Source organism: Vombatus ursinus, unplaced genomic scaffold (genome assembly GCF_900497805.2).
Source record: "Vombatus ursinus unplaced genomic scaffold, bare-nosed wombat genome assembly UNPS02014807.1, whole genome shotgun sequence".
Lineage (NCBI taxonomy): Eukaryota > Metazoa > Chordata > Mammalia > Diprotodontia > Vombatidae > Vombatus > Vombatus ursinus.
The window spans coordinates 11,012,312-11,028,985 of record NW_020954585.1 but is presented as its reverse complement, the minus strand read 5'-3'; the positions used below and the strand labels follow the sequence as shown (position 1 = coordinate 11,028,985).

Here is a 16,674-nt window from a genome sequence, read left to right as displayed (position 1 = left end):
ATTTCAACAAAATACTTGACTAAATTTCTCATGATGTCCTTGTGGATGCAGTGAAGACAACTATAACATAGTTCATTTAGCTGATTCAACAGCCTTACCCAGATATTAATGATCATTATCAACTTGTAGGTGAAGTTAAGTCAACAAGCATTTATTAAGTACTTTCTCTGTCCTAGACTCTGGGCTAAGTGCTGGAGATACAAAGGAAGGCAAAAAAACATTCCCTGCTCTCAAGAGCTCACATTCTAATGAGGGACACAACACATACACAATTGTGCAAACAAGATATATACAAGATAATTTGGAGATAATCTCAAAGGGAAGGTACTAAGCTTCAGGAGGACCAGAAAAGACTTCTTACTGAAGGTGGTACTTAGTGAAACTTGAAGGAAGTCAGGAGATGGTGAAGAAGAGGGAGGAGAGTTCCAGGCAGGGGGACAGCCAGTGAAAATGCCCAGAATTGGGAAATGCATGTCTTGTGTAAGGAAGAGCAAGAAGGCCAGTGTCACTGAATCAAAAAGTATGTAGGGAGAGAGTATGGTGTAAGAAGACTAGAAAAGTGAGAAAGGGCAAGGTTATTAAGGACTTTAAAAGCCAAACACAAGATTTTATATTTGATCATAGAGATAATACAAAGGTCTCTAATGGCACGACATAGAATTTTGTCCTTGACCCTAGACTGTGGACTCATTTTTATTACCACCTTGGATAAAGGTCTAGAAAGCTACATATCACATTTGTAGATAATATAAACCTGGGAGGAATAGCTTATTTGGTGTATGTATATATCTATATACGTGTGTGTGTGTGTGTGTGTGTGTGTGTGTGTGTGACTGTGTGTGTGACAAGTAAGATTCAGGAATATCTTGACAGGCTAGAACTAGAGGCTCAAACTAACATATTTTTATAGGGATCAATGTAAAGTTGTAAAACAGTAATGTAAAGGAAAAGCAGTAGCACAAGTGTAAATTGAAAGAACCCTCATTTGATAGTTCATGTAAAAAAGACCTGGTGAGTTTAGTTGACTATAAGTTAATTATGAATCAGCAGTATGCTATGACTGCTAATAAAATTCATGCAACTTGGTGTATGTATAATGCAAAGAGCATTGCACAAGTACTTGCAGTACCTGAGTTCTAGTCCCAGCAACATCTCTTACTAGCCATGTGGGAAGTTATTCAGTGTCTCTGAACCTCAATTTCCCATGTATACAATGGAAATGAAAATGTCATAAGAAAGAACTTGTTAACAGAACTATAGTCACAAAGTGGACTGCCTTGCAAAATAGTTTGCTCTCTCCCTGTCAGTAGAAATATTCCAGCAGAAATTAGATGCCCCCGTCAGATATACTGAGGAGGAAAATCCTACATAAGGCATAAATTAAATTATTGCTTTCAAGAACTAGAATTCTGTGATTACATTGAATTTCATTTGTAGCTGCAGGAAGCACCAGTGATCTATTTTCTCAGGAGTGTGTGCCTAAGACAGCAGATTTTTTTTTTTGAACTTTCTTTTTCAGTTTAATTTTTCATGCCCCTACCATGCCCCCCCATTAGGGGGAAAAAAAAGAAAAAACCCAAAACCTTTGTAATAAATATGTATAGTCAAGCAAAAACAAATCTCTGCATTAGCCATGTCCAGGAAGAAAATGTCTCGTTCTTTATCTTGAATCTGTCACTTTTCTGTCAGGTGTAGCTTTCTTCACTATTAGTCCTTTGGAATAGTGGTTGGTCATTGTTTTTGTCATGTCTTGAGTCTTTCAAAGTTGTTTGTCTTTACAATGTTGCTGTTATTATAGAAATAGTTCTCCTAGTTCTGCTCACTTAACCCCATGTCAGTACGTACATATTCCTAGGTCTTTGAAGCCATCTCTAGCATAATTTCTTACAGGACAATAGTATTTCATTACATTAATATACCTTAATTTTTTTTAGCTATTCCCTAATTGATGAGAACTTTTTTAGCTTCTAGCTTTCCAGCTCCAAGAATGTTCCAGAATAGCAATAAAAGATATAAGAGAAAGGATAAAAGAAATGATAGAAATAAGAGCTTTCAAGGAAGAAATCAGTCAATGTGGCAAGAAGGTAGATAATTTAAAACAAGGACAGACATTATCCAAACTAGTAGATTCTGTGGGGGAAAAAGAAGTGACAGAACAGAAATATAAAAATACAGAGGCAGAAAGAAAATTAATGGAACAGAATTAGTGTCATTCTGGAGGGATGGCCTGTGGCTATATGGCTACAGGCTGTGTGAAGAAAGCACCAAGAGGGAGGTCCCTAGAGGAGAGCCACATGGTATAGGGGTTAAAGTTTTGGATCTTGACTCATGAGAGCTGGGTTTAAATACCCTATCTGATGTTTACTAGCTATATTATCATGGACAAAGCAGTAAATTTTTCAGAGCCTTGTTTTTCTCATCTATATAACAGGGATAATAATACTTGTCTTACCTACTTCACATAAATGTTTTGAGGAAAACACTTTGTAAACTTAAAACATTATATAATTATGAGTTATTATTAGTGAAATGTCATATGTCTGTTGTAATGACCCCAGTTGCTTCCCTCTCCCACTAAACAAAGACATCTGGGGGAAGCTCAAAAAACCCTGCTAGGGAAGGTGAGTCACCCTGACAGAATAAAATCAGTAGCAGTCTCCCAACTTTTTCCTGCCAAGGCCGAGTTTGAATATCAGCTAACTTCCAATTCCCTAGAAGTCTTTCCTCACCCCACTAGCATGACTCATGAAGTACCATTTCTCAAGATCAAACTCCTCACTCCCTTGCTTGGGAGGTCTGGTACTGCCTAGACCCAGATAAGAACTCTTAAAAAATTAGACTTTACTAGCGGGGGAGAGGATGCTCCATTTCCTCCAAGAGCCCAACTGGTTTCCACAAGAGGGCCCAGCAGAGGAGAACAGATTATTTTTAATTAAAGGTGCACTAAGTCACCAGTCACCGGTGTTTACTGCTGAAAATGTAGCCACACATGCCTAGCAAAAATATTGTACTTCCTACCTAGTTATTTTATGCTTTGTACAGTACAGAGTAATTAATCTTTACTTAATTGTTGAGCACCCTCATGAAAGTCCATCCTTAATTCTGATCAGTTTTATAATGTATATAGCAACTTATATTTTCCAAAGTGCTTTCACATTTTAAAACTCTGATTTGAACATTGTATCAAGCAAGCATTTATTAAATTACTATATGCCCTCCACTGATCTAGGGATAGACAAAACTAAAACAATGCCTGCCTATAATATGCTTAAATTCTTTCGGGAGAATCATGTATGCCCCTAAATAAATACAAAGTAGATACATAGAGTCACAGGATTTTAGTTGGAATTTCAGTAGCCACCTAGTCCAGCCCGTACACAAAAATAATCCCTCAATATAACATAGCCATAAAGCAGTCATTCACCCTTGAAGTAGTCTATTCCACATTCCTTGTTAGGAAGTTTTTCCTGACATCAAGCCTAAATCTGTCTCTTTGTAATTTTTACACACTGCTACTGGATCTGTCTGATAACAAAGAGAACAAGTCTGATAACATCCCATAACTTCGAATATGTGAAGACAGTAGTCATGGCATTCTCACATGATATGGAATCAAAGCCCTTAGTTGTTTCCACCATCAGTGTATTTTCAAACTTACTAGTGTCCTAAAGCTATGACTAACTATCTTTGGGCATTATCATTATCATTACCATTATTACGGATTGGGAAACCCAAGAGAAGTGGCTACTCTCCCATGGTCACATAGCAAATAATAACACACCAGTACTGGAACCCTGTTTTCTTGAGTTCTAATCCAGTATACACTTCACTATGCCAGGCTGCTTCTGAATTCTAATTCATTTTCTAAGGCTACCTGAACTTGTGGAATTTTAGGGCTTATTTTAAACTTTTTTTTTTTAATTGGAAAATTACATCATAACCTTAAAGTAGTAAAAATCACAAATGGCTGTTCTTATAATGGCTCTCAACTTCATTGTAGCATATAATAATCCTTTGTTCCATTTCATCGGTTATGTTAAGTGGCCTAAGAGGTTGTGGTGTTGGATTTCTGTGTCTAAATAATGACAGATCCACCATTGAGCTTTTTTTAGTGCTCGTTTTTCTGTGATACAATAAATTATAAAGATTAGTGAGACTCTTCCTAAATGATTTTAGTTGTACTGTTCTGTCTTTTCTCTCTACTCATGAAAGAACAAAAGATGTTTTGAAAGCTACCATTTGTGACTAGGATCATTAGCATTTTTTTGCATTACATCATTGAATATAACTCAGCTCAAATACAGTTGAAGGAAATTTTAAGAGTTGAAATAAGGGAAGTCAAAGTCAGCCAGGTCATTGTGGCATTTCCTTTTCTATTCTGGAAATGCAAAGCCGCCAGCTGTTAAGTGAGCTAACAACATAGTGATTCAGAAGGTCTTTGGTTAGTTCCGGTTCTCCTTCCTGTTGAGCAAAACACATGAACTTCTTCCCATTTCTCATCTGCCCCCTCCCCCTTGCCTGACCATCCTGCTTCAAGAAAAGAGCACAGAGGGCCATTTTCAGCCTAGTATGCAGCAGGTGGTCCTATTTACTTGTTAGTGACCTCTTGCATTGATTCCAGTTTCTTTGACTTACTGCTTCCTATGCATTTCTCTTGCTTTTAACATTCTTTCTTTATTATGCTCTTCTTTGTCTCCATAGATATATAACTATGAAGATAAAAGATGGGTCAAAAAGAGATGCAACAGAGAAAAACATTCCCTTAAGAATAGATTACTGCTGATTTGCGAGGGGTTTTTTGGGGAGGCTGGGGGTAGCTGGGATCCAGACCAAAAAGTTCATCAGTAGGGAGAGCTCCCACTGTGGAAACTTGGAAACTACAGTAATGCAGATTGGAAATCATCTGTAATTGAAGAAAGAGTACAGAGAGAGTTGCCTAGGACACTGAGAGATTGAGTGATTTGCCTGTGGTAACATAGCTGTAGTATGTGTTGGGCAGGACTTAATCCCAAGGTCTTCTTGATTCTAAGACCAACTCTCCCCACTGCACCACACTGCCTCTCACCACCAAATAGGGTGACAGAATATAATTTGCTATTTCTAACTTTGGTTTTATCTTCATTTACTTTTTCTCAGTAAGCATTTTTTGCATATACTGACTGCATTGCAGAGGACACAAAAGCAGACCATTCTACCATTCCCTGTCTTTGGAATTCACAGACTAACTAAAGAAAGAAATAGTCGTTTCATACTTTTTTAGCACCCAGATTTCCAGCTACTTTAATCACCTTAAACTCAGCCATGAGCCTGAAGTGAATGGGTGGGTGGGGAAGCATGTCTCAAAGCTGTGGAAAGATGTGGAGTCAGAGTCAGGCCAAGATGAATGAAAATCATTTATGTTCTGGGGATAGAATACAAAAGCATATCAAGGAGTAGGAATCAGGGAAGGTGTTTTGTTTTGGGAAGTTACAAAGACCGTTTGCTTAGTTTTTATTGCTTGTAAAGTTAAGGTTATTGAATTTTCTTAAGTTTGGTTTTTCATATTTTGCCCAGCAACCTTAGATTACAGCAGATTAAAAGGAATAAGTGAGCCTGGGTATTTGTATATAATAATAGCCAAAATTTATGTGTTAGCTTTAAGATTCACTTTACAGTTTGCAGAATGTAACATTTTATTTCATTTGATCCTCTCCATAACCTCATGAGGTAGCTGCTGTTATTATCTCCATTTTACAAATGATGAAATAGGCTGAGAGACATTTAAGTGACTGCCTGGGCCATCCAACCTTATAGTAAGTCAGTCAGTAAGTAAGCATCAGGCACCTGTTATGTGCCAGGCCCTGTGTTAAGCACAGAAAACTGTCCCTGTCCTCAAAGAACTCAAAGTCTAATGGGGGAATAACAAGATAAGATATATGTACAAAGTAAGCTATGTACAGGATAAGTAGGAAATAGTTAATAGAGGGAAGGCACTACAGTTAAGAAGGGCTGGGGAAGGCTCCATATAGAAGATAGCATTTTAGTTGGGACTTAAAGGAAGCCAGGGAGTTCAGTAGTTGGAGTGGAGAAGGGAGGGTGTTCCAGGCATGGAGGACAGCCAGAGAAAATGCCCAAAGCTGAGAAATGGAGTATGTTGTTTATGGAATAGCCAGGAGTCCAGTGTCACTGAATCAAAGAGTGTGTATTGGGGAGTAAGATATAAAAAGACTGGAAAGAAGACAACTAGTGTCTGGGACAAGATTTGAACCAAAGTCTTGCTGACTTCAAGTCCAGCACACCACTTCACCACCTCATACAAGCAATTAAAGAATTATTACACATGAAATTGTATAGAAAAATAGACCACCTGAAAGTATCAGTTGACTGAGGCTTAGAGAGGAGAAGGTGATATAACCAAAGTTATAGGGCTAGTAGGTGTGAAGCACCAAGCCTATGCTACGGAGCTGTTCCTGGGGAACATCCAGAAGGTAACAGCTCAGCCAGTGGGGAGGAGGTCACAACTTCCCAGAACCTTACTCTAGTCCACTTGTTAAGCCCTGCCATTTGCTAATTATTGTGGGACCCCACCCAATCGCTTTACCTCTCTGAGCCTCCTTTACTTCAACCAGGTCTATAGAACTCTGGGTTTGAACCCATGCTTCTCTCTTAGAAGGATGTTTAAGCAAGGGGCAAGTGTGGACCACTCACTTCCTTTTCCTTGAGCCTTAATTTCTTCTGTAATTTGAAGAGATCTCTAAAGTCTAATTTCAGTTCTAAATCCTATATTCCTAGCCCAGGGGCACTGGGGTGGGGAGTGGGCGGCAATGTAAGTAAAATATAAATAAAACTCTCAAGTACTTTGCACCTATTTTTGAGCCATGGAAAGCTAGTGACTAGAAGGTGCTCTCGAGAGACCTTTTAGAGCAAGTGTTCTTAACCTGGGCTTCTTGGGTTGATGGGTAGTTTCTATGGACTTGAATCAGAAAAAAAGTACATCTGTATTTTCATAATCCTCTAACTGAAATGTAGCATTTTCTTAAATGATTTGAAACTATTACTTGGTGAAGGGGCCCATAGACTTCACCAGACTGACAAAAAGAATGAAGAAACCCTAATCTATGCCAATCTTTTAAAAATGAAGAAACAGGCATAGGGACAGGATGTGATTTGCCCAAGACTATGTTGTGAGTTAGTGGCAGGATTGGGAAATGAACCCAGATCTGACTCTCAGTATAATGTTCCTTTTTTTTTTTTTTTTTTTTTGAGTTAAAAAATTTTTTTCCCCAGTGTTTTTTCTTAAGCTCTCCCCATACTTTCTTTGACAACCACACAGCAGCAAACTAGTTTAAGCCTTTGTTACCTGTTACTGTTGTAGAAGCTCTACCTAGTGTCCACTAGGACTTGATGGATTTCTTAATCCATCCCGAGTATACTGCCAGATAAATCCTCCAGCTCTAATTTAGTCATTACCTTGCTGACAAAACCTTCAGTGGTTCCTCTAAAGCCTGTTGATTATATAGATCATTCTGAGGTAGATTCATGATCTTAATAGATGCTGGTATTACCGCCTTCTCATAAATCCATTTAACTTTCCATAGTGCTTCCTCTAGGATTTTTAACGTGTGAGTGTGGATTGCAGCAATTTAGGCTGTTCCTCTGTTATCCTTGGTTCTTGCTATGTAAAATCAATACATCCAGAGCTGGAGCAGACCTTAGAGATCATTTAGTTCAACCTCCTCATTTTAAAGATGAGGAAACTGGGGCTCAGAACGATCACATAGTAATCACTGGAGGTGGAATTTGAACTCAGGTCCAGAGTCACCACTAACCTATGGTTAGAATAGGGCACCTTGATTTGAAACCTCCTTCTAAATTGACATCAACTCATTAATGACTGCTCTCTGGATCTAGTCATTAAACCAGTTTCAGATCTACCTAAATATAATATAATTCAGTCCAGATGTATCTAACTCACCCTGAGAGTTGCAAACCACATTAAATGTAATTGGGAAATGTTAAACAAAATAAATAAAAATACAATATAGATAATTTAAAAGAGAAAAAAAACCATTTGAACCAATTCTTCCTTACTCCATGTCCCCAGCGCACCATATTGTGGACATAAATGCTAGAAATGCAGGAAGGAGGGGATTCAAAAAACTGGAATGACCAGTAGTAGTATATTGTAAGGTAAGTCTTGAATATTGAAATTATACCTCAGTGGCTAGCACTTGGAAGGCAAATCTCTATACATTAAAACTATGAAATTCAAGAGTTCCTATTTATATGATCTTTGCATGTAAGATTAGGGTTTTTTTTGGCGCTGGAATTAGACATTTCTTTAGATTTGTTGTAGTAGTTGGAATGTGACAGTGTTGTGTAGTGGATAGACTTGCCTCAAGTCCAGGAAGAGCTGGGTTATTGTCTCACCTCCAGTACATATGTACTGGCCATAAGACCCTAGGCAGATCAATTCTCAGTGCCCCCTAATCTGTAAGATTAGAACAAGTGCAGATATGCTTTGATAGCTGGTTCCTTGTCAGGAGTTACCTATTCCAATGAAATCATAGGTCCAGTCCCACCAAAAGAAAATTCTGGTTGAGCTCAAGCATGTTTAAGGATTCCTGTGCTGAGTAGAAAATTGTATTAGATGACTTCTAACGGTCCTTTCCAACTCTTGAGATTTTATGATTCTCTGGAGGGACAGTCTAAGGCTGATATAGGGAAATGTGCCTTTTTTTAGAGTGATAGTGTTTATTCTTTGTTTAGGAAAACATTCTACTAAATAAAGAGTTCCAGAGAGTATTTAAGTCTTCCAAAAAGACTTCCAAAAGAAAGGAAAATACCAAAAAGGGATTTAGGGATGAAGGGAAACTGAACATGAGATTTCTTAGTATATTGGAATTAGAAAGTAAGAGTCTTAGACATCGTGACCAGCAGCTAAGAAAACTTAATGAAATTACTTTCCATAGGTCACAAAGCAAGTCAGTGACAAGTTGAAATTAAAACCCAAGTCTCTACCTTGTTACCCCAGTGCTCTGTCAATTATATCATTATACTTTTTGTTGGAGTGAAATTTACTTAAATGTACATTTAGAGCATTAAGATGTAAATAGTCTCAAATAGATTTTACAGTATAGAATTGTGGTTTTACATGTACGGATTCTGAAACTCTGGATATTTTTGTTTTTGTTTTTAAATGCACCAGAGGGAATTGGGAAGAATTCTTGACCTTGAAAGGCAATAATATTTCTGAAGGGAGGGCCTTGAAAGAACCAGATGGAAAGATTTTAAAGAATTTAGAAGAGTTTCAAAAGATGTTATAGAGCAGAGAAGGATGAAAGATAAAACTATTACTTTTTTATGCTTATGAGGACAAATAGGATTTTACTGTAAGAGCAAAAGGAACTAAACTTAAAGATTGAATGGTATTTTTTTAAAAATTTAAGGATTTTTTTTGATGAAGGAACTAACTGAAAATACATTTTTGGCTCATTTTAAGCTAAGGCAGTGGTTCTCTACTAGTCTATTTCTAGTTCCTATGTGATGTTATTTTCTTTCACTTATAGCTTGGTGCAAGTGTGCCAAAGGTGGCAAAAATGGGCAAAATCGAAAATTAAAGTTTGCCTTTGAAACCCTCCTAACTACACTCAGGACCCCTGTTTTCCTTCTGCCTTTTCCTCTCCACCATGAACACACATTTATCCCATGTTCCATTCTTGCTCTCAGCTGGTTGTCAATACCTGCTGAGGTAGCCACACTGATAATTAAGGAGCCAGCTGACAAAAATTTAAGGGATTACCTACCAACTTCTTCCTTGCTGAATTCGGCGTTTCCAGAGACAAAATCTTTGATGACATAATAACTTCATGACTCCAGGGGGAAGTAAGCTCCACTGTGAGAAGACAGGGAGTGATGTGGACGTTTCTGTGTTTGGGGTTGGGGGGAGCAGGGTGGACTAGCTTTGGGCATGCAGAGAAAGGCACCTCTGGCCATGCTTCTCTTTACTGACAATTTGTTATACTGCCAGAAGCCCAGGACTCAGGAAACTATTTCTTTGGGCTTCTCAGGGACTGAAATGAGTTGCTGCTATCACGATACCCCACTCTTCCCCTCCCAATCTTGAATAAATAAAGACCTAGTACACCGCCTCTGAAAAGTTGTTGATCCCTTTAGCAAATACTCTTCCCTTGTGAATTTAAACATGCTGTGATTTCATTGTCCCAAGACACTTCTCCCAGTGCAGATTTTGCATAAGCAGAATGAATTACTCACTGAAGTGATCTTAGATCTAGAACGGCAAGGGATCTCAGAAGCCTTGTAATCCAACTCCTTCATGTTAGACATAAAGAAACTGAGGTCCAGGGAAGCTAAACAAATTGCTCGAAGTCACATATGTGACAGGATTTAAACCTGGTGCTCTAATTCCAAAGCATTAGACCAGGTAATGTGAGAAATAACTTGTTTTTTTACATTCACAAGCTGCTCTTAGAGTTAGGAAATCTTTAAGAGCAATGTGGAGTTTCACAGGTTGTTTGCTTTTTTGGGGGGGCATTTGGAATGGTATGGTAATGTCATTCAGTCAGCAAGCATTAAGCATTTATTATGTTCCAGGAACTGTGCTTAGTAGGGAGACAAAGGTAAAAACAATCTCTGCCCTCAAACAGCTTAGATTGCAGTGGGAGAGACAACGGCAGTTTAAGTTTTCTAATAAGCTACTTAATACTCTTTTTTTGTGACAGCCTTGGAACATGTTATTTTATCCACAATTGAGAACAGAGATTTAATTATATAGCTCCAGAGGCTTTAAGGTTTCAGAAAGAAGAATCTCTGAATTCTGGCAATGTTTTTTTTTTTTTCCCTGCAGGTGCCAATCCTGCTGTCCCTGTTGACCCATGGAGGGCATCTGCTGGATCCTCTACTCAGTCACTTCCAAAGAACACAGATCCATGGGTACCTTCCCAGTCACCTAGTGAAGTAGCAAAATCTACCACAGATCCTTGGGGACCAGCGTCTACTAACAAAACAATTTCCACTTCTGGTGAGACTTTATGCTTGTATTTGGCTTATTTTACTGCATACCTGCCAAATTGAAATGTTGAGGAAGGTAATGATAATTTTAAATTTGAGTTATTCCTTGGAGTCTAAACACAGTTGGTTTCCTAAATTTGGCTCACCTGCTTATTATTTATACATTGAATGGCATATAACATAGAACAGCAGAGTTCTATGTCTGTGTCTTTCACAGCCTGCCACATTTTGGCACTCATTTATAGTGATCTCACCACCCTTTATGTTTATATAACACTTTTCCCAGAAGCTCATTATGTTTCGTAAATATTCTCATTATTTTTTTCAACATCCAAGTGAAGAAAAGAATGGGCATGTGTTGATAACTCTACCTAAGGCTGGGCCCATAGACAGATTGCAAAGTTGTTTGTCTTTCACTTCTCCCAGGGATCCATTGCCTTCATGCTTCCTTTTGATTGTCCAAGGAATTCCATTACTTCCCTCCTTCCTATTACAAGTCAGATCTGCCTGTTCTTCTTTACTCAGTAGTGTGTCATGCCCCTTATCTTTTTTTTAATTATATCTTTCCTTTTTCTCCCTCCAATCACTCTCCCCAGTACCCAAGTGCTTTACTTATAGGAGTTGTTGGCAGGGCAATATTTTGGGGCAGACTTTTCCAATTCTGTTAAAAGCACACCATGCAAGTGGTTGCTTAACTCTGTTCATAGGCAAGATCAGCTCTGACCTAGCTGTGGAGAAAAGTCTTAGAGAAAGGCAAACTGAGACATAGAAAAGTAAAGTGCCTTTTCTCCATTGTTTATTTAGTTATCAGTTTCTTTTCTTTAATATAGGATCTTTTGATCTCTTCAGTAACTTGAATGGTACACTTAAAGATGACTTTTCTGAATTTGACAACCTCCGAACTTCTAAAAAGACAGGTATGTAACACAGTGGTGGACACAGGGTTAGTTCTTTTTTTGTGTTTTCTATCCCCAATAATATTTTTTCAATAACTAATTTAATTTTTGCTTACAGAAATAAAATTCAGGGTTCAGAAGGAAGTTTTTCATATGTTTTAACTTTGCATGCTTCCTTCACATTTTTTTTTGTCTTGAGGCTTTATGGCTTCTAATTTCAAGAAGTCACACATGCAACGTATCAAAAGTGTATGGCATTTGCTATCATACTTTTGATAGCTTTGTAACAAGTCACAGTTACACTATTTACATCTGCTTTTTATTTCTCTATTCTTTGATGCTTTTGTAGATTCTTCTTCTAATTTCCAAACGACATTTCATTAAGTCAAAAAAAAAGTCCCTGCATTGTCTGCCTTAGAAATTACTCCTTTTTCTTCTCTAGCTTGTTTTCACCATGATAAATGCACCAACTACATTGTTAGATTCTTGCTTAGGCTACATATCTGAGAAGACTTTTTCTTTGAGAAGCTGTGTGGTGTGGGAAAAAGAGTGTTAGGTCTAATTTTGGAAAAGACCTGGATTTTACTTCTGGTTCTAACATTCTGTAGCAAGTATCAAGACATTTAACTACTAAGCTTATTCTTCATACTTTATAGTCATGTTTATACTACCCTCTTTACTGAATTTTTGTAAGGAAAGCTCTTTGCACACCTTGAAGTACTATATAAATGTATTACTACTTACTATTCTTAACCTGTTCAAACAAAATTGCCAATTTTAGAAGCCAAAAGATACATTTTTTCCATCCCAGTCACTCAGCCAGATTCTGCTTAGTGTTTTCAGGAAGTTTGAGCTCCAGCTTAGGGAAGCATTGTTCAGTTTTTCCTCCCGCATCCTTTCTAAGACCAGGTCACAGATCATACCTACCCCAGGCCCTGAACCCGCTTTGCATAATAGTGCCATTTTCTCTCATCTCTTCTATCACCTGTCTTATGGTACCCCTAGAGAGATGCCTCAATTGGCTTTTTTAGGCAAATGGAATCCACAAAAATTAGAGTGATTAATAGGCCACCCAATAAAACCCATAACCAGAATAAAAAAAGGACAGGGCAGATTTACTTCCTGATCTCTCAGCTCCCTATACTGGCCCTCATTTCTTTCTCTTCCCCTTTCCCCATTTATGATTGCAGTAACCCAAACCCACCTGGTAAGTATGGATGCCATGCTCTCCCTTGTGCCCAGCAATGAACCCTCTCTTCTAGTACTGCAGAAGTTCCTTGCTCACATGTACCAGGGCCTTGTTAACCACCCTAAATCATTGAGACCTGAGCAAGCCTTTCTCCAGAGCTGTTCCCTTTAACTCAAAATTGCTGGCTGCCACCAAGACTTTCTACAACACCTATGAGGCTACTTTGGCAAATAGTGGCTCAAGTAGAAATCATAACTGTTCCCCTCCTTCCCCAGCTTCTGTTTTAAGAAAGAAAATGGTTTGGGTTTTAACAGAAGACTAACACTTGGGCTCAGGTTACCCAAATAAACATTTCCAAAAATTAACTAATCTGCTGTAGATTCCCTGACTTCTTCTGCCCATGGAGAAGACATATTCCTGCCATCTTTGACCTCATGCTGCCCAAGGATCATAACAGCCCAGCAGACACTTTCAGCCAGCCACTTCCTATCATGGCCTGTCACTGCAGTACCTTCTTTTGTAGACCCAAGACAGTCACTTCCCACAGAAGAGGGGGCAGCAGCCACTACTGCCAACTCTAGGATTGGGCAAAGGAGGAAGATCTGTGTGCGTGTGTGACAGGGAGGGTAGTTATATCTATAGTGGAAGGTAAGTTTGAAAAAAAGAGAAAGGAAGGGAAAGGGGGAAGAGAAAATAGAATGAAGAAGTTGAGAAAGGAAGAATGAAGACCTTAGTAAGCACACAGACAGTAAATAGGAACTCAAAAAGCCCAAAGGTTTCTTATAAAGATAGTCTTGTATAATTAGTGTCCAGAAAATAAGTTTGTTTAGCCTTTATTAGAAATCTCAGTCTTTTTTGGCAGGAACAGGCAACTTAGGACACTTTGCCATTGCATGGTATCTGAGGCACCGTGGTGTTGTAACAATCTTTAGTGCTTCCCACCTTGTATTATTTTTTTATTATTTTTATGAGTCTGTCCATCTCTGAACATCCTTTTGGTCCCCATCTCCCCCACTTCTGCATTTGCTTTCTCCTTTCTCCTTTTTTATGTATTCCATTCTCCCCCAATCCCTCCTTACCGCCCCCAACCCTTTCCCAGCAGAACATCTATGAGCATTGCTCTGCTGAGCCCTGGTATAAGGAATGGTAAAAGACAGATAATCAGAACCATCTAATAGTTTAGGGGCTGCAACTCAGGAGATTACAAAGTCTCCACGAGGCTGTTTCTTAAACTAGGGTTTACACAGTAAGGATAAATTAGGTCATTTATATAGAAGTTCTGCTCTTTGGAGGGTGGGAGGATATATTAAAGATATTTTCAAGTTTTTTTTTTAAGGCTAATTTCAAACTAAATAAAAGTTCTGTGTCCTAATATTAAACTTAAATGTGAAGTAATGAAAAACTAGATTTAAAGTCTCTATTGTAGTACAACTTATAATTTTAAAATATTGTTGCATGAGAATCTTTTGTCTGTCTTCACACTTTATGAAGGCTCTGTAAGTGATATTGGCTATGTTTATATATATATATATATATATATATATATATATTCATACACACTCTCACACAGAAATACACACACACACACACACACACATGTCCTAGTTGGTACCTAAGCATTCCAATTTTTCTTTCTCTTTTTTAGCTGAATCAATTTCTTCTTTACCATCCCAAAACAACGGTACATCAAGTCCAGATCTCTTTGATTCTCAACCTGTGAATTTGGCCTCAAGCAAACATAGTGGAGCTCGGAAAACACCAGAGTCTTTCTTGGGCCCCAATGCAGCCTTAGTGAATCTGGACTCTCTAATAACCAAGCCATCACAACCTGTTCCTTCACTAAATCCATTCTTAGCTCCAGGTATGTATGTCTTAGCCCTTAAATAGCAAATATATCAGTGCATAGTTGGTTTTGAATTCAGCTTTTCAAATATATTTCCTTCTTTCCTGAGAGACTGTTTCCTTACCCTATTTGTTGCTTTGCTCCTAAAAAGTGGATAGCATGCCAACTCAATATTCCCTTGTTTGTTATCAGCTGCTCAAGAGCAAACAAAGTCTCAATTTTAGTAGGTGGGGACCATGATCTATTTCTGACCATGATCCATAAACCATGGAATCAAATGCTAAATAGTATTTTTTTTAACTTAATGTACTTTGTGTTTTGAAGAAATTTTTTTGAAACCTCAAGATTTATTTTAAATAGACAAATATTGCTAGAATTTCTTAATATAAAGTGTTTTAATTCCTACCTGAAGTGCAGAAACATAGACATTGTTCATATCTTTTCATACTTTAAAAAAAAACCAAGGCTCAGGTGCTCTCTGATGTAGTGGAACAAGTACTGGATTGGGAATCAGAAGATCTGAGTTTGAATCTCAGTTGTCCTACCATGGGGCAAGTCACTTCACCTCTTAGAGCCTCTGTTTCCACATCTTAAAAAATGAGGAGCTTGATTTAGATAATATAGGTCTCATCCAGTTCACAGTCCTATGATCTGTGAGCTGCATCTCTTTTTTTTCCCTCGTAGAAAAGGTCATACCTTGATGGAGTCACATCCCCATCTGGATGCCTTTTGGTATATTACTGTTAAAGATGGACTTACCACTTGACATAGACACTTAACCTGTACTTGAGGCCACATGAAATGTAGACCCCAGTTCCCCACTTTTGCTTTCTGGCTGTGAAGTTTTGCATCTCTTCCTCAATCACATTATAATCTCTGTTGTCTAGCAGCCATGCATTACCAGATTTGTTCTCCTGATTTGGTTATGTCATTGGAGAAATATTTCCCAAGTTAAAATGAAGCATATCCACCTATAAGGGATTCTAGAAGAAATCCTAACCAAAACAGTAATTGCTCAGTGCATGAAGATGTATTAGCAGGCTAAGCTATCAAAGCTGAGCTCTTATCTTTTATACTTTTTCCCTCAATTACATGTAAAAATTTTTAACATTTGTTTTTTAAAATTTTGAGTTCCAAATCTCTCTCTCTCCCTCTTTTTCCTCTCCCCTTTCTGAGACGGTAAGAAATTTGATATAGGTTATACGTGTGCAATCATGCAAAACATATTTCCATATTAGTCATGTTGTGAAAGAAAATAGACCAAAAAAACAGGGAAAAAATAAAGTGAAAAATAGTGTGCTTCAATCTGCATTCAGACTTGATAAGTAGATATCATTTCTTCTGGAAGTAGACAGCATTTTTTCATCATGAGTCCTTTGGAATTGTCTTGGATCATTGTATTGCCGAGAATAAGCTGAGCTTTTATGAGCTAAAGGGCAAGGCTCAAGAGAAATCTGACCCTTCTATTCCTCCTTGTTGTGGTGATATGGGATTTGTCCTTCTTGCAAACAGCTATTGAAATTTTCACAGTTAATTTCTCTGAGTTTCCAGATACATATTTAATTTTGGTCTACCCTTATCTAGTAGCAATTCAGAGCTGAAAATTTGTATCTTTTTCTCCATTTTTGAAAATTCTTTGAGAAATGACTGCATGACAACACGTGTTGTTTAGTAACAACTTTAGTAGACAGGCAGTATTGAGCTACAGGAATTCAGTTTAAAAAACATGGCTGTTA

The 16,674-nt window shown here is 37.9% G+C and overlaps 1 protein-coding gene across 6 annotated transcripts in view; it reads left to right on the top strand.

The window, feature by feature from the left end:
• Positions 1-16,674, top strand: part of EPN2 (epsin 2) — a 95,811-nt gene that overhangs the window by 68,291 nt on the left and 10,846 nt on the right. For 5 of the 6 annotated variants that reach the window (XM_027874797.1, XM_027874795.1, XM_027874799.1 and 2 more), the window contains 3 exons: positions 10,847-11,020; positions 11,841-11,927; positions 14,741-14,956. In XM_027874797.1, coding sequence (XP_027730598.1) covers positions 10,847-11,020; positions 11,841-11,927; positions 14,741-14,956 — 477 coding nt within the window. The remainder of the gene's footprint in view (positions 1-10,846; positions 11,021-11,840; positions 11,928-14,740; positions 14,957-16,674) is intronic. The other variant, XM_027874798.1, reaches the window with a different exon arrangement.